This window comes from Ambystoma mexicanum, chromosome 11, assembly GCF_040938575.1.
Source record: "Ambystoma mexicanum isolate Mex_15411 chromosome 11, UKY_AmexF1_1, whole genome shotgun sequence".
Classification (NCBI taxonomy): Eukaryota; Metazoa; Chordata; class Amphibia; order Caudata; family Ambystomatidae; genus Ambystoma; species Ambystoma mexicanum.
Window position 1 is genome coordinate 1410623472 of NC_090934.1, and position 19073 is coordinate 1410642544.

At 46.4% G+C, this 19073-nt stretch overlaps 1 protein-coding gene across 1 annotated transcript in view; it reads left to right on the forward strand.

Annotated features, from left to right (window-relative positions):
* IGF1R (insulin like growth factor 1 receptor) overlaps positions 1-19073 on the forward strand; it is a 1701728-nt gene that overhangs the window by 1466230 nt on the left and 216425 nt on the right. Inside the window, exon 18 of the mRNA XM_069625053.1 lies at positions 11488-11598. Coding sequence (XP_069481154.1) covers positions 11488-11598 — 111 coding nt within the window. The remainder of the gene's footprint in view (positions 1-11487; positions 11599-19073) is intronic.

A 19073-nucleotide genomic window follows, 5' to 3' on the forward strand; every position in this document is an offset into this window, starting at 1 on the left:
ATATGGTCTTGTTCTTTCTGCTTTCTCCTCCTCTCCCATTAATGGTGGCACCCGATGGGAGGTCCTCTTGGCCTCCTTCCATTCCTCCAAAGTCATCATCAATGTCTTTCTCAATGGTACCCTCATGGTCCAGGGCTCTAAACCCAATCTCCTTTTTGATAGGTGTCTCCCACATCTTATCAACTTCCTCCCTTCTTCTACCACCTCTCTGGCTCCTCTGCCACCTCCATCCTCTTCCTCTGCCTCCTCACCGATACCCCCTCCTCTTCCTCTCTGGCCCCTATGCAACTTTAGTCTACTGCCTTTTCCCACTCTCTGGCCTCTCTGCTGCTTCCGCTGGGTGTACCTCACTCATGTACCCCACCCCAGAAGTCTTTCAAATGTGGCACCCTGCTCCACGTCGCTTCTCTCAAATATTGCTCTGCTGTCAAACACTCCTCTGACATCTGCCATCTCCTCGAAGACCTTGACCTGGATGTCCTTTCTCTCATCGAGACATGGCTCACAGCCAGCTCTGTCGTGAGTTTTGACATTCTCCTCCCTGAGGGCTACAAGGTTCTCTCTGAGCCCAGTACCAATCGACCCGGAGGTGGAGTGGCCCTGATCTTTCCTGAGTGGGTGCCTGCTTCTGTCATTCCTACACAGGCCTACTGCTCTTTCAAATTCATGGTCTGCAGGCTCTCTCTCTCTCCCTCCTGGCCAGGTCGCCCTCTTTCTCTCTGGATGGGCTGACCTCTCCTCTTCTCTCCTTGCCTCTACCTCTCAACTTCTCCTCCTTGGAGAGCTCAACATACACCTGGATGCTTCTAATCCTTCCTCTGGACTCTTCTGCAACCTATGCGACTCTTTCCCTTTCCATTCTACCCTCTGGTCCGACTCACTCTACCAGACACACCTTGGATGTTCTCATCTCTTCAGACATCCCTGTCTCTAACCCTCTTACCACTCCTCTCTCTTGGACTGACTACTTTCTGCTCTCCTCCCACCTGAAACCTCCTGTCCCCCAGGCAAAGTATCCAGCCCTGCCACCTTCCTTCTGTCATCCGCCCATGAAGCAAGTGTCATTGACCAGCTTTGCCTCTACTTTTTCTGCTCCTCCTACTCCAGCGGCTGACTCCTACTCTGACACAGCCCTATTTAACCTGCATCTTTCTATATCCAACGCCCTTGACATCCTTGCTCCTATCATGAGTGAGAATCGGTCTGAAGCCTTCCTCCAAGAGCACCTCTTGGTATGACTCACACCTCACCGTTCTGAAGCGCAAGTGCAGGCTGGCTAAGAGGAAGTGGAGGGTTTCAAGCGGATCCTCTTACAAACAGGCCTGCCGCCTGCTTCATAGGCAGGACAGACACTCTGTCTCCAACGAGATGAGGGTCCATATTCAAGCCTGCGTTTCTGCGACATTTAACAACACGACCAAACTCTTTAAAATCTGCAAGGAGCTGGCCAATCCTACTGCCGTCTCCACCTCTCCTGTTCTCTCTCAGTCCCTCTGTACGGCTCTGGCTTCCCACTTCACCACTAAAACACAGGACATCCTGTCCTTGCTTTCCTCCTCCTCCCTTTCTCCGCCTCCCTGCCTCACGCCCCCTTTGGCCGCCTCTCACTCTCCTCTTTCTTTTTCCTTCTCCTCCCTGAGAACATTGAACAATGTTTCTGGACAAGTCCAATCTATGAAAGTGTCATCCAAACAGGTGCTCCCCTGCTCTTCCGGAACTATTAAGGACCACATTGCCACCCTCGCTCCAGCCTTGGCCGATTTCTGCAATCACTCTTTCGCCACTGGATCTTTCCTCTCTCTCCTCAAGCACTCCCTTGTGCACCCCCTCTTCAAAAAGCCTGCCGATCCTAAATGTCGGCAAACTATCACCTGATTACTAGCACTCCTTTCCTGGGCCAACTCCTGGAAAAGCTGGCCATCTCCCAGCTTACTCTCCACACTGAATCTGTTGGTTGTCTCCAGGACCATCAGTCTGGCTTCAGAGCAGCCACATGCACGGTAACTGCTCTTCTGAACACCCGTGAAGATCTCTCTAATCTTGACTCCAGCTCTCCCTCTGTCCTCATCCTCCTTGACCTTTCTTCTGCTTTTGATACGGTCATTCACGGCACCCTGATAGATCGACTCTTCGAGAACCTGGGCATCATGGATCGGGCTCTGCCGTGGCTGTCCTGCTTCCTCCTGGACCGACCCTCCCAGGTCCCACTTCTCTCCACCACCTCTGTCCCTGGCTCTTCAGTATCTATCTGGCCCTTTTTGCCCACCTTCTCTTCTAACTATCAGTGTTCTGCGGATGGCACTCCGCTCTCTTTAAGGCTTTCCTCAGCCTCCTCTCCTTCCTCACTCTTTCCTGACTCGCTATCCACGATTCAGGGTGCGCCTCCAACAATCTCTGCCTTAATGCCAGTAAGACTGAGATCCTTCTCATTGGGACCCCTGCTCCCGCTTTCCCTCTCACTCTGGCTGCCCTCCTTGGGCCCTCTACCCTCGCCTTCATGTGAGGCAAAAAACTTGCTGTCCTCCTTTCGACTCCACTCTATCCTTCTCTACTCGCATCACAGACCTTGCCAAGAAGACCCAGTTCCAGCTGCCCGTCCTCAGAAGTATTCTAACGTTTCTCACCTTCCCCCAGAAGCTCACTGTCTCTGGAGCCGTGGTTCTTTCCAGACTGGACTACTCTAACAGCCTCTTTCCCAATCTACCTATCTCTACTCTTCGCCACCTGGCACTCATCTAGAAAAGGACTACAAGACTTATCCTTAGACTCAAACCCAGGGACCGCATCTCTCCAGCCCTGGAATCTCTCCACTGGCTCCTGTTCGCTGCAAGTATCAAGTTCAAGACCCTATGCATCATCCACAAGGCCTTCTGGGGTCGGGGCCCTCACTATATCCATCTCTCTCTTCCTAAATACCTTCCTAGTAGATCCCTTTGCTCAGCTTCCTCTAACTCTCTGAGGGTCAAACACTTCTCCAAGCAGAGACTGGGGGTAGATCTCTCTCCTCTGCAGGTGCCTCCCTCTGGAACGGCCTCCCTGCCCCTCTTAGACTTGAGCCGGACCACCAGAAGTTCCAGAAGAGGCACAAGACTTTCCTTTTCTCCTCTGCCTTCTCTCTCTCTCTCTCTCCCTCTCTCTGTCTCTGTCTCTGTCTCTCTCTCTCTCTCTCTCTCTCTCTCTCTCTCTCACTCGCTTCTTGCTAACTTACCTGTCGGTTGTGCCAACTGGTTGCTTGGTACCCTTAGAGTCGCACTGGGTACCAGGTTTCTCCATTAACAGTCTACCTTGCGCTACCTTCTGGCCACCGCACACTTAGGGGCTGAAACTGTAACCCCACAGCCCCACTGCCTCCTTGCACTTAACCAGAGCCACTTTACCCTAGCTGTACTTACTCAGCCATGCTGCCCTGAACGCACTTCCCCTGCCCTCTCCCCTCCACCTCTCCCTTCCCTTTGCTCTTCTCACTGTCGAACTTGCACTATCCAAATGTCACAAGGCCTAGTAGGATTGTTTGTCTGGTCTTCCCTCTATTTCCCCTCCCTTGTCTTGTGGCACCTAGAAACACTTGTGTACAGGCACGTTATACATACTAAATCATATCATTATAAAAAAATCATATCCACCTACCTTGATTGGGTTTTGGCTAACCTCTCAGAGCTCCCTGTTGATCATAACTGGGGTGGACTCCTAGAATCTGTCCACTAGGCCAGATTCTAGAAATCTATCTTGCCCTCCCCTAAGTTTCACCAAGCACTCTCTGTTCGTCCAGTCTGCTGCCTTGGTGTTCATTTGCTCCAAAAGTATCTAAGGGTGATAGTTTGAAACTGGGGGCGTTCGGTAGTGAGCAAATATATTGAAGGGGTTGGAGAATCTTAAAAGGTCTCTCTCTGATTCATCTGTGCACGTGACCAGAGGATGGCGGAGTAGTACTGCCATAATTCAAGCAGCAGTATTGATTTATACAGCACCGACCCTGTTAGAGAGGCTGAAAGCACTTGAACATACTTTGTGCTTACAGACTCCATCCAAATAGAGAGGCATAGCATTTACGTGACAATTGTAGGGGACAGTGCACATACCTCTGATTTGGTAAAGGGCCTTTTTTTTAGGAATTTTCGGAGATGAGACTGCGCAGCACAACTCTACAGGATGACATCAGATCCCCAGGGGGGCAGTCGCACCAATGGGCTGTATGGTGATATTACCAACACAGCAGCCTCCGGATCCAGAACTTAATCAACATAATTTGCCTAGTCATCAAGTTCAGGCGCAAGTTCATCGGAATCCCTCTGTTATTACCTAACACACCCATCACAAGAGCAGAGGTAGTTCGAGGCCAATCCTCTATCACGCAAGCCTGGAAAAAGGGGCTGGAATATACAGTAACTACTAAGAAAATCCAGAGAAAAATCGAAGACCACTTTGGGAGAAGGAGGAGTAGAAGCGCTAATGATCAAGAAGTATGTTCATCAGCTGTCTGGAGAGGAGGAATCTCTATATGTTGCCGATGAGAGTGGGGGGGGGTGCTGCTCCTGAAGTACAACTCGTTCTTGTGGAAGAAGGAAGGATTTAGGCAGCTTTGGATCGCACTAATTCGCCAACAGTTATCCTTTCCAGGGAGACGGCTTGTCAACCTAGTGAAGGCACTCTTTCGGCTCTTAACTTTTGTTTTAATTCCCTGGTTGCCGTATTCAAATTTCTAAAAACTGAAGTACAGTCGCAAGCTGGGGTTTTGTTGGAGTTCTCTAAGGAAATAGAAAGTTGTGATTCGTCATTGGTGGAACTTAACAATGCAATTAACTCACTTGTGGTTCCAGTCCTAAAGGATGTCCGGCCGGAGGTAGCCAAGCAAGGGATGGATATTTCATCAATTCAAACTGCTTTGGTATTAAGGAAAGCTGAAGATGAAACCAACAATCGTCGTCTTCACAAATTACTGGCCCTCCATAAGGCGCAGTGCAAGTCAGGAAAAGAGGAGGATTAGGGAGTGGCAGATTTAATTGTGCCATTCCATGATACCCCCTTGTCAGAGTCAGTACTTGAAGAATTTAGACGACTAGCTGTCGTTGTGGAGGGATCCTTGGAAGGAGATGTGATTCCCAGTCTGGAGAATACAGAGGGTCCATCCCATGAGGTGTTTGCAATAAATCAAGATTGACAGGAAACCGATAGCTCCAGTTTAAGAGGGGGACGAAAGGCAAGGAAAAGAGAAGCAAGAAGGAGGAGGAGGAACAAAGCTTCTGGGGCAAGAAGGAAGGATCTAAAAAGAAACCAAAAAAATCAAAAAACTACTAAAACCAAACAAAATGGGAACAATTCCTTCCTTAAAACCCTCCTAAATCCATCCTCAGAAACCCCTGCGGGAGAGGCAGAAGCTGACATTATTGCAATCTCTAGTGGGCCAACGATTAATGATGCCATTCACAAAGAAGGGAAAGCGGCTGTTGGAAAACAAATTCAAAGAGTTGGGTCCCCAACTTCTAAAATGATCCAAGAAGATGGACTAGTGATCATAAAGGCTAGCTTGGGCCTTCAAACGGATTATCAAGAGGCGGGTTTGGTGAATGGGTTTCTGTTACACCAAAGCCCCCTTCCGGGGGGCCTTTTGGCCTATCAAAGCACATTTCAAATGAAACCCTCACTTGGAAGTGAGCCAGTCCCTTTGCCCATCAAGTTGCCAGTTGCTCCTATATTTCTACTGAACAAACCGGTACCATCAGTCACAGACTTAGTTGGCAAAGTAACAATGTCAGAAGGACAGGCCTCAAATATTAAAATAGCTCCAATCTTCCTGAAACAATTGAACACAGTGCTGAGGAAGCCATCCTTTGAGGAGGGTGTGAGGGTAGGACAGGGGAAGCAGTCCAGTATGGTTACGAAACAGAATGGAATTGGTAAATCGAGGATGGTCGAAGAGGCGCAAAACAGCATGACCCACTGCTTCCAACTGTGATGACACAGGTCTCTCAAGGGAGTGGTGAGGATATCTTTCAATCTGAGTTTGCGTTACCGAAGGTCTGGCTCACGTCTTCCTCAAAAAAGAATAACTACAGTTCACTCAGCAGGGGAGTCATTTTGTCCCTCTCCAAAAAGACCTCAAATGTTTATTTGTTTGAGTCCATTGAATATGTGCGTTTCCCTAATGTCAAGGACACTTATGTGGTGGAAATTGGCTTTTCATCAAAAAAAGCCCAGAAGGCTATTGTGGGGGCGGCGAAAGAACTAGAAGGTCAAGGTCTAATGGTCACTAACGTCGCTCCATTGGACAGTATTAACTTAAATGCTCGGCCCAGTGATACTCCAGTCGGTCAAATGGTGGCCCCTGGGGGAAATGTGAGATCTGATACGCTTACCAGGTGCCAAAGTAGTAATAAGTGTGGCCCACAAAAGGATGTGCTCAGTTTATTGCCGGAAATTCTATCTCAAGTCCTGCTGAAACTGGATGTGGGCTCTCAGCCTCTTTAGGCAGTCTGAATTGTGTCTGGTTAGCTGGAATACGTGGGGTCTCTGCTTGTTTAATTCAAGAGAAATCAAAGAGCATCTTTTTGATGCAACCGATATAGTTCTGCTCCAGGAGACATGGCTCGTGAATGCTGTAGCAATTGAAGGCTTTACAATCTACAATCATTCAGCCTCTCAAAAAGCCAAAGGCAGACCCGCAGAGGGCTGCTGATAGCATTTAAAAATTCTTCATTCACGAATACCACAATGTTTTTTAATGACAATAGGGGCATTCAAGCTTGTAAGGCTACTATGAAGAGTCAGTTGTCCAGTCTAGAGCTGATCTTCATAAACATATACTAGAACCCCACCTGCTCCAATCTCCAGGATTTTCTGGATAATCTCACTGTTCTCCTGGAAAAGATAAAATTATCATTTGCAGGCTTTCACATTATTCTGGCCGTAGATTTAAACACCCAATGCATTTTACCTTCACAGGTTGGGAGTAATGGGAAAGGTAAGAGAGTTTCGATCAGGGGGAAAAATGGGTAGATTTCCTGGGGTGGGGATTGCAAATGGCGAATGGGGCAGTGGTGGGTGACATGCCATCATGTGTAACTTGGAATTGGGGTCTTTCCTCCTCAATTCTGGATTATTTTTGTTTTTTGTCAGATTAATTATTTACCCAGGACGTTTCTATGCAGGTCAAGGGGGATGGAGGGTGCGATCATTGCAGACTAGAATTAAAATTCCAGGGCTTAATGCCCAGCTTGTGGGAAAAGTGCACACAGTGTCTATTAAGTCGAAAGGGCAGACTTCGTCTCCCCAAATATAAATGGGAAGGAAGCAGCCTTAGTAACAAACTTCTGGGAACTCCAGATACGACCCAGTTATACAACTGCCACCCAGATTTGTTCGTGAAGTTTCTTTGGTCGGCTTGCCCGCCGAGTGTGGGCAGTGGGGTGCAGAAACAGGTTCGACATGTATTTGATGAAGCTTCTAGAGAAAAAAAGAAGGAATTGAACAAAGAGGTGAGACAGTTAAAAAAGGGTGTGTGAATTATTTGGTCTTTAAGAAAGAATCTGGGGTGCTTAGACAATCAGTATAAGTTCTGGTCATTAGACAGGAGGATGTGGCGCCTCCAACAGGATGGGGAGTTGATACTAAGACTGGTGTGTAATAAAGATTCGCGAAATTTTGGTCAGTCCTGCATCAACTGTACAATGACTATACCTCCAAACAATGCAATCTGGTCCCTGAACATAAGTGGATAGACTTTCTGTCATCTAACTTTAAAAGTATCCAAGTATCCACTTTCAAGCTTGCAAAGGGGTTCCCGTGGAGTCTCTCTTTGGATGAACAATCCCTGACAGAGCGGATATTGAAGTCATCTATCTCGAAGGCAGCAGGCCCAAATGGCCTCACCTATCAAGTGTTGAAAAACAATCCATCCCTTTGGGCTGAATTGCTCTTCTGGTTGTTTAGGGAGATACTTGGGAGACAAAGCTTCCCTCCTTCCTGGAAGAGCGCGATAATGATAACATTGTTCAGGGGGGGTGGGGGGGGCGATCGAATGTCACCAGCTAATTACCGCCCGATCGCACTCCTTGATATAGAGAGGAAGCTGTTCATGGGCATACTTCTGGATGAATTGGAGGATTGGGTGAAATCTGCCAATATCCTCTCAAGATATCTGACAGGGTTTAGAAGGGATTTGTCGACATCTTTAAATGGGGTAGCCTTGTATATTCTAAAGGAAAGGACCATGGCAAAGGGAGCACGTCAGCTATATGGGGCTTGGGTAGATTTCTCCAAAGCCTTTGACCAAGTCAACAAGGTTCGGCTATGGAGGAAGTTACGAGTGTGGGGTATTCCGGAACATCTGCTGTCTATGTTAGTGGAACTCCATAAAGACACTTCAATGAGAGTGAGACTGGATGAACTGGGCCACCTCTCGAAAGCCATTAAGGTGGAAAGAGTGCATCAGGGTTGTTTGGGTGCACCCTTTTTTTTTAATCTATACCTGGCGGACATGGGTGATTTCTTGAGTTCCTCGGTTTTAGTCAGCCCAGAGATCAATGGCAGTGGAATTCACTGGCTGGCTTATGCCGAGGATGTTGTCCTGTTGGACCGGACGGCAGTAGGGCTACAGCACCTTTTGAATAAGATGAATGACTATGCAATAGAGAATGGCCCGTCAATAAACCCCACTAAGTCCAAAATAGTTGTTTTCAGGCACCCGCAGAAAAAGGTGGTCTCTCAGTGGAAATTGGCCGATCAGCTAATCCCCAGAGTAGAGGAATTGGTTTATCTGGGGTACAAAGTTTATGCCTCAACCTCTACGAGGAAACTGGAGCTTGATTTAAGGAATACAATCGCGTTACTAGTGCCACAGATGAAAAAGATACTGGTGAAATACTGTACATTCTCTATCCTCCCTGTTATCAGATTTTACACGGCAAAAGTCATACCAGTGCTCCTCTATGGCCTAGAGTCCAAGCGCTTTCTTTGGAACTTGGATTGGCAAGTGATCGAGGGATTAGTGTGGAAGAAAGCTCTTAGTTTACCCATGAGCCTGTGCATGGCTAGCCTCAGATTCAAGTTGGGCTTGAGATCTCTGAAGGCTCAGGTCGATTGGAAGCTATGCTCCTTGCTCCACCTGATCACCACCGCCCAGGATTCAACATTGTATGCAGATATTAGAGGTCATTTAGAAAGTAAAAGATCAAAGATGTTGACATCTCTAGAAGAAAGGGTGGGGGCTGTACTTGCTAAGGCCAATATCAATATTGGGATCTTGACTCAAATCCCCATGAAGGCCAAGAAGGGTTTGGAAGAAAGGGACTGGATCAGTACACTTGATGGTATGCGTGCCATCTCTCTCAAGAACTCATTCCAGAAGGTAGACAAAAAAAGTGGGCACTATTCCGAGATATTTGATAAAGTTCCCAGATTGGAAAGTTAGACAGAATTTTCTTAGAATGCTATTGATTATTTTTCATACGGGGGAAGTTCAGTACAAGAGGGGACAGGGTGTGGCGAGCACAGCTTTGTGCAGTGTCTGCGTAGATCCAGCTAACCAATCTTTATTTCATCTCCTAATAGAATGTGAGGGAGCCTGGGCAGTGAGGTCCCTTTTGTTTGCCCCATTTGTAGTGAACAAAGATAGGTTCTTACCTGCCATGTTTTGGGACAGAGCAATATCTGGACACTAAAGTGCCCAGACAATAGCAGTGGTCCAGGTCCTAGAATTATCCAACATAATTGTGTGATCTCTTGTGACTGTGTAGCTGTTCCTTATGTAGATCCCTTTTCCATGTTGGGTTGAAATATCCTTTTGACTATGACTGGTGTTCCCTAAATCCTTCCCAGATTTTCTTTGGTGTGAGACCTGGTTGCGGGTGATGCTCTCTGTGCAGACTCCTCTGAATTTAAGTTTGTATTTTTAGCTATTCCTATTGTTTTAAATGTTTCTATTATGAGAAAATGTACCCAACATGATTTTAGTTATTAGTATTCGAGGTTTTGATCTACTGTAAGTTATATGGATTAGGTAAATTTAACCTTTGTTTTTTTCCTTCTCTTCTTATTTTTTATTTTTCGTATATTTTTCTTAGTATATTGTGTGTATTTTGTTTGGTAAAGGTTTGAAACCATATACAAAAAAAGAAGGAAAAAAAAATCTGTCTCAACAGTGCCCTAGAGTCACAGGTCCCAATTTAGCTCTCTCCAGATGGCTGAGTCTTTTAAAGGGTCTAGGCAAGAGTTGTCCAAGTCAACAGGCAGTTTGTATGTGTCTCAGTTAAATAACAATTGAAGAAAAGTTCTTAGCAGGCCCTCTCCCAATCCAACCTCCTTAGGGGAAGCACTGTTCACAGTCGGGCAGAGGAGAAGTAGACGAAGAACTTAATCCCCATTAAACCCTATCCAGGTAGGTGAGCAAAAACTACTATATATACTCGCCTCCCTGTACTCCGATTTACTCATGGACCACCATATACCTGAAATCAATATGTCCCCTTTTCTCATACCTTCCTTGGTTCCGTTGAAGGAATGCCAAGCGTCTCAAGTGCAGCAGTCACTTTCAGCATCTGGTTTTTGGATCCGGCTTGTTCGCAGTGCTGTGCTCCAATGGATTGGCACTGGACATCTCTGTTGACAGAAGAAAGGAACACCATTCTGGTGACAATCTCCGAGTACTCCAAGGACACAATGCAGGAGGCAATCAGGGATGGCCACTCAGAAGAAATGGCGGCAATCAACCCTCGTTGTGGAAACAAAGAAACTGGTCCTGCAAAGTCCATCTGGTTGCTGGAGAGCTGTTTTAGAGAAACACTTTGTTTCGTTTCATAAGCTGAGGATCTTTGCAGTACCAAGGCGCAACTCGGGACGACGACCGATGCAGCAAGGTAGCCCAAATTGAAGCTGGTCAGGATGTTTCTAGTATGTTATCGAGAGCAAGGTCCTCAAGCAGGGTCGAGAATTAGTTGTTCCACACACACAGACAACCAATTTGTCCAGAAAAGAAGCTTTCCATATATGTCAATTCCAGCTCTTCGAGAGCAGAAAGAAGGCCAAGCCAAACAACAAGATGACCAAAGGACAGGCAAAAATATGGTGGCACTGTTATTTTAGAGTATAGGGTACTCTATATGGCGTTAAGTGGTCCAATTCAAAAGTGCATGAGACAACAAAACAAAAATGGTAGAATGGTATCCCCTGTAATTAGCCCGTCCTGGGCACATGTTAATCACCAAAAAGTTACAAATAGCAAAGCGAAACTACAGGGACACTAATTGTCCCTACCACACTTCAAGAAGCATGATGTTATTGACTTGAGATTCACTCCTTGGTGTGGGATTTGATGCAACATTTTTAATACAGGTTGGTTTTTCATCAAAGATAGATCTTAGTAGTAAGATATAACCACTGTCCTGATAAGATGGCTGCCTGTACTGACATTGAGATTTAATAGTATGCCAGCTCTTTTTAGTTGTATATCCTTGCTTTGATCAATAATTATGTTCATTATCTCACCCTTTCCAGGTACGTCTCCTAGGTGTTGTGTCCCAGGGCCAACCAACTCTGGTTATCATGGAGCTGATGACGCGCGGCGACCTCAAAAGTTATCTACGATCCCTTCGAATAGATGCTGAGGTCAGTTAAAAAAAAAAAAAGCTGCATAAAATAATGCTTTATTTTTTTGACAATGTGTTTTGGCTTACAAAAGACTAGGAATACCCTATAAGCTCTGATGTTTGCCACTCATCTGCTCCCTTTAATTTGCAGAACTGCTTGCTATGAGGCTGCCAAAATTGCCGAAGTGTGCTATACATGAACAAATTCTATTACATTAACTGTATTGCTCTATTAAGCAGCAGCTGTCATTACTGGTAATAGTACTGCTCCACCAGAGATGACACCTGAAATTATTTGTTGAAGAAATAGTTCAGATCCCAAATGGTAGAATGCCAGTAAACGGAGTGCAAGACAGTATTAGGCAGAAACCTGTGCAGTTCCCTCTGGGACCACTGCAAAAGATTTAAGACTACAGGTGGTTGGCAGTAAACCCAATTGGTAGCAGTCTGTACCACCCAGATTTACCTGGTAGCTGTGGCTGAGCGTCAGACTTCTCTCAAGAAGAGTTAGGCAGTATACAGAGTATTCACACTAGGTCAAAAGAACACAGTAGAACAAGCAAACACTGACCAGAGCTTGGTGTAACAGAGATATACTTATTTATTTAAAAACACATCTAGTAAAACACACTGGCACTAATATCAAGCAGTTCAAAAACACGGTCACTAAAAGATATACACTCCCTTCAACGATTAGCTAGACAAGTCTTAAGTAAAGCAACACTTATTTTCAGACAGCGGTGAGCGCTTAACGAAGATGGCACTCTAATCAATCGGTTTAAAAGGGAGAGAAAGGCAGAGCAAAGATAGAAACAGATCCCAACACTTTCGGCAGAACACAGTAGGAGAAGAAGGCAGGTTAAAACCTGTAAAGTCAAAGTTAACAAGGCCGGACCCACTTTAAGAGGCTCCGGTCGAAATGTGTCCAAGGTCACATGGTTAAAAGTGCCCAAAAGTCTAGCATTAATTTCAGAAAGAGTTGGACCAAAAAGAAAGGGATCAGTTAGATGGTCAAGGCGGCCAGCCCAGTCCAGAAGGTTAAGGGATTATTGTTACCTTGTAGCAATCTTTAGAAAGGGAGGCCTTGCGGACATGGTACCTTAAAATGGTGAGAACGCTCCAGCGGGGGCAGTTGTTCCTGGCAGCGGGTGCAAGTCGGTGCTTCATCTGGGGGAAGAGAGGATCTCGTCGGGGAGGAAAGCAGGTGTCCGTTGCACTGCCAGGGAAGAAACCAGCCGCAGAGTTCTCAATTAAAAGGAGCGGTCCTTTTATTTGCGGTCCAGTGGTAAGTGGCTATCCGGTTGCCGGGGTGCTTGGCCCGGGCAATTCGACCATAAGACGTCCTGGGATGCGAGAAAAGAAGGTAAACTGGTTGTGCCCACCAGTCAGGGGAAGAAGACTCTCCAGTCGGGAGATCTCCTCTGTCGTTGGGAAGTGGTGAGTCGGTTCCGCAGGGCTCCACCGGTGGTGTCGCCGTAGCAGGTCGGCTCAGCTTCTCCCTCGTCGGATTTTCAGGTCCTGTGGCGACTTCTGAAGTTCCAGTCCTAAAAGCCCTGCTTTTATGCAGCACACCCCCATTCATTCATCCCAGCTGTCAATCAAACATGCTAAGTGGTGAGCCGGCCGGCTCACCACCTGGGCCAATCACACCAGAGTGCGACTTGAGTTACCAAGGTAACTCAGTCCAGGGTGCCTAAACCCCCTCCCACACCCCCTGTGGTACCCAGACAGAGTGGCACCACTTTTGGAGGCTTCTGTGGAGAAGCCCGCCAAAAAGTGTAACAAAGGGCTCGACCTTTGGTTTGGAGTTAGAGGCGAACACAAACGCCATTTTAAAACCGAGTTCTGGCAGAAAATACCAACCGGTGAATTAATATTAAATAAACAAACTGGTGGTATGTTAGAGGCTACATTAAAAAGTATTAGCCTCGAACAATGGGAAAATTCCATAGAGATATATTCGCAGTTGAATATAAAAAGTAGTATCCACTGCCACCAGCCAAAACTCGACGAGGGGGGACGGGACAGTGCCCCCTCGAATAATAGACCCAGGGGCAATCGAATTGCCCCTACCAGTACGTCCACAATATGATGGTTTGTACTGGTTCTGTTAGTAATTTGGGACTAGTAAAGCCAATGGTGACTTTACATGCCCTGGGAGACAGTAGTCAGTCCCAGGGTATGGAGTCTAGGGTGGGGGGTCACTATGACACCCCGGTGTTACTGCACCGAGGGTGCTGTGTAACACACATAACAAAAAAACATATGAGACCCTATGGAGTAAAAGACCCCATAGCCCATGAAACACATTAACATTCAAAGGAACACCATAGATCATGTCCAAGAGTGAGAGAAAAAGAGTCTCACTCTTGGCAGGAGATAAAAACAAACTCCAGAAATCCAGCAAAGCTGCTGGGGGACTCACTAGGTTAGGAAATTCAGCCTTAACAGAGAATTCTCCCTAACAGACAGTACTTGATGTGATCTGGGCGTTTCCTCTGTTATCCTGCTCACTGACATCCAGATTCTCGACATTAGATTATCCGTCATACCTGATTTTAGCCATCATTCACGCTGCCGCTCATGTTCTAGATGCATCCTTGTAGTTAATATACAGGTTCACATGCTCTTTTACTTGCCAAATGTTTCCGTCACAAACACATGTCAGAATGGTTTCTACTTAACAACATATGCAGGCATCAGCAGACTACATTTCCAGAAGGCTGTAACCATTAAGTGCATACATTTTGCAGAAAGGGCTATTCAATAACAGGCTTGGCAACTAAGAGCTTTGTCTACAGAGGCACTTGGTCCATATGAGACCCTAAGTTGTAACAGGCCAGTCAATGAAAATGCTACTCTAGGAGTGGACTTTGTCTGTCTGTGAGGGAGACTTGTCTATATAGGACCCTAGTCCACTAGTAATCTTATTCAACAAATGGACTTTGTCAATAAAGGCCCTACTATAGGGCTACATCTATGACAGGCTTACTCGAACACAGGCTCTTCTAATAAAGTCCTGATTTACTACAACCTTCTCCATGACGCCTTCCTCTAAGGGACCTTGTCTACGATTGAAGCCTCGCATACGACCGTTTTGTCACTGGCCATCCCTCTACAAAAGCCCTTTGGCAAACATGTCGGTGGAGGGTTTTGTCCAGGACTGTTTATTGCACAAGATAACCATTTTCAAGTCAAAGACTGTATAAAACTTGTTGTTTGCTATTTGGTAGGAGACAGCCTTTGTCTACGAAAGACTACTTCTGTAAGACGCATCATCGTCAAAATCCTTTTGTACAGGAAATCTAGTTCCCAGCAGCTTCAGCTATAGAAGAACTACATTGCAAGGGCATTATCCATGACAAATTCATGGGGAGAAGTCCAATGTCGGGTCCATTGGCACTCTGCAATGATGCAGCATTTTAAATTCTTTCGTCCTGGGCAAACCACTTCACAGATATCAGCAGGGGCTACCGCTCAACATACTGCTTCCGGTCATACAGGATTCATTGTACTTCTCAGAGAGAAGTATAAAGCTGGATCTCAGCCCTAAGGATGTTCCCATATATTGCGGCTCTACTCAACCTACAGGAAAATCCAACAAGCTTCACTGTTGCCCATTGCCACCCTCCCTTTTTGGCGATGGGCAACAGTTTTGGCACCACAGTGGGCGGATGCCTATCTGGGTTCCGACAACCAATGGAGACTAATAACGTCAGTCAACTAGGTGTTTTTCAAATTGGCCTATGGTCGCACCTCACAATTAATACTAAGGCTACCAGCAATTCTCCCTGCCGACAAACCATCAAACATGTCTTCAGGCGCTTCAACAAGTGGTGCTAGTGTTCCTGCCCAGAGGATCTATGGATCGAATACTGCATTCTCAGGAACATCAGGGTGCCTACTTGCGCTATTTCCTGGTCCAAGTAAAGTTGGGTGGGTGGATACTTTGAGAATCCTTGGGGTATTCTCACATGTAGACCCCGAGAAACCTCTATTCAGGTGTCCTGGGGAGGGCAATCGCTCTTGAATCCCAACCCTTGGGGTGGCCAAGCGATGGAGGATCTCCTGGGTTGGGGGCATTCCAACGGGACGACAGACTGGGAGGAGGAAGTCCCAGAAACCTTTCTGGGGTATTCAGGTACCAGGGTTCCTAATCCAAGAAGGAGGTGGAAGTGTCGCAGTAGAACAAAAACAAAGGAGGAGGGTCAGATAAGACCAACACATGGTTTTAACTTTCACACCTACTTGTCTTCCCCTGTCCTAGGCCAGAGAGAAAGTAAATCACCCCATGCATATACAGCTGGGGCAAGGAGACTCCCCACTTTCCTCGATCAATCACCTTATAATAATTTGGCCCCTAAATATCATTTTTTATCTTGCCCTGTCTGCCCCTGCCCATTTCCAACAAGTACTGGGACGAGGAACAGGTGATCGAGAATCATGAAGTGTACCCTCAGAACAAACATAGGGATACAAAGTGAGGCCTATAATCTTAATACCTTTGAATCGTCCCACTAATAGTCAGGCAAGGTCAGGGACTTTTCCCCAACTGTGCGCACCTGACTCAAATTGACTCTCACTTGCAGTATATAAAGGGTGATTTTGCCAGGATCAGCGCATGCTGAGGTTGCTGGATGGAGCAAGGAGGCCAAGGAGCAGAAGGCTGCCAGGAGAGGAGCCCTGACGGACCGGTGGCGTGTGGGACGCCGAGACGCTTGCTCGTTGTGTGTGATGTGTTGCAGCATGTTGAGGGAGCTGTGTCTCCAGGGAGCATGAGGAAAGGCAGTCTGTTGGCCTTGTTTAGGCCAGTTCTCGTTCCCCTGGGTTGTGTGCAGGTACCAGGGGGATCTGAGAGGCAGGTGGTAAGACCCTGACCCCGACCCAAACCCATTTAAACTGATTTGACCTCCTTGCAGGCGACACACTACTGTTTGAGTTTCGTGAAGTAAGCAGAAACTCAGTAGCGTGCTGGTGGCCGGAGCAGGAGCAGGCACGCTGTGAAAGGAACAGCCTGGTTTAGCGAAAGCAGAAAGAAAGCAAAGCGAAAAAATGTAAAGGCAAAGCGCAGCGTGCAAAAGCTGGAAACAGGAAAGGGAAAGAAAGCGGACTGTCAGAAAAAGTGCGCTAGGTGCACAGGAGTAAAGAAAGACTGAGCAAGTGCGCTAGCTGCATGAATGCAGCTAAGAGGGGGTAAGACTGACCCAAAAATAAGGAGGGGCACAAGCGACCCAAAACAGAGAGAAACAGCAAAGAGATAGTGAGAAGGAAAATGGACAATGAAGAGAGGGTGAAAGTAAGCCGAACACGAGAAAAGGCTGCAAGCGACCCAAAGGAAACACAGAGGGTGCAAGAGTGCGCAGTAAGGAAAAAGAGGGTGCAAGTGAGCACAGTAAAAAGTACAGAGACGTGTGCAAGGAGCGCTGAAAAGAAGGTGCAAGTGTGCACAGCAGGAAAAGGTGTGCAGGGCGCACAATAAAGTACAGAAAGGACAGGGTAAAAGAGGCACAGAAGAAGGAAAGGTGCCAGAGAATAAGGAGAGGGGTTAGAGGTCAGAGTGGTCGCGCCTAGGAGGAGCAAGGAACCCAGCGTTCTTGAGCGCCTCTGATACTGCCCCAATGAAAGAACTGTACAGTGAAAGGTGCATCCTGACAAGAGCAACGTTTTGTTTGTTTGTGACCAGAAGGGCCTAGGCTTGGGAAAGGGAAACCTAAGAGGCCCACCAGAGGCAATGATGAACTTCATAAGAAAGGGCTTACTCTTGGGGAAGTGAACTCTGAGAGGCCTGAATGGCATTGTGAATCCTCAGTTGAGTTGTAAAGTAAGAAACTGTGACTCTTCTGACCCAGGGGGTCCTTTGCTTGGGGAAGGAAACCATAAGAGGCCCACTAAACACATTGTTTAACTTAGTGAAGAGATGCCGAGACTTGGACAAGGGAACCCTGAGAGGCCTAACAGGAACTGTGTCTTTTTGTTTGGAATTGGAAGGATCGAAGCTTGAGGAAGAGAACCCCAAGAGACCCAGAGACCTTGTGAACTTATTGATTTGCTGCAAGAGCCCTACGCAGAAGGTTCCAAGGGCAACTCTTTTGTGTTGAGCTATTTTGAACTGGCACAACTACACCTATTGGTAAGACTACCTGAAACCAACTGTGGTTTACATATTTTCTTCTGAATCATCTTTTTTCCTTTAAGAAGACCCCCTATCACATTCGGTTTAAGAGTGAGGTATAGCTTTGGACACAGGCAAACTTTGCTTTTGGACTTACGGACCTCTAAAGCCCTTAGAAATATCAGTTGAGGGAGCAATCCCCTTAGAGTTAGGGCCAGATAAGCATTACACCAACCCCACAAAGTTTGGTAATAAAGATTTTCAAACTTTTACTTTTAAGTGTGTCTCTCTTGATACCATGTCTGTCTCACAATACCCATCCTCATACTTAAACTACCTCAACATATTCATCCACTCACTATCATTTCAGAGGATTTCGGAAAAGAAAAAAGGTTTTTGCCCACCTTGCTAAGGATTATTTTTTCCATCATCCCTGGACAAGTAGGACACTTATTGCTGTTTCCCTTTCACCACCTTGCATATTAGCAACAGCAGCTACCTAAACCTGAAAAAAACACAGTGCAGCGGTGGGAGTTATGATCGAGGAGCCACCCCGGACGAGCAGGGAACAGAGAAAAGGCAAACCTTGAATGATCTCTTTCAATAACACAGTACCTGCTACGGCATTTTACAAAAATGGATACAGAGAATTTGAGGCCTCAACAGGTAAAAATAGACAAATGCACGAAAGGTCCACAAGATGTTGCTGAGCTAGGGTGGGTGCAATTGTGTCCTAGGGACAGGGGAATAAACAGTTGCAATAAACCTGACGAAATGGAACCCCTATTGGCATCAATACTGAAAGCGGTTAACGACTCCAGAACAATACTGGAGGAAAAGATTAATGAAGTCGGAGTAGATATCACTTTTATCTGAGTACAACAGTTAAACAGTAGGCAGTTTTGGGCAGAAGGGCAACAGCTGAAAACCGTATTGGAGAGCTGGAGGACACTGTTGCTTTCTGGAAACCACCACTTAATGTAAAGAAAGAGTTGAGGATTTGGAACGTACATCTAATGGGAGAAATCTCCACATTGTGGGATTGGCAAAGAGAGAAGAAAGGGCAACTGACTTCCGGATTAAATTTTTCAAAAAGGAAGTGTTCAAGCAGCGCATCTCAGCATCAAAAGACAGATGTACCACTGGAATGTATAGGATAGAAACAGATTCTAAGTATGATCTGTAATAACTGAGGGTGGGTTACTAATTTTGTAATCCCATCATTTATGATACGCTCATCTGCATTTTTGGCAACCAAATACTTAATGTGGATACTGGAACACATCCAATGATTGTTGGGACAAGTGCTCATAGTTCCTGGATATGTAATTCCGTTGTATCATGTTTCAGCTGTGGAGTATGGTGTGAACCGCCTTCTTCAG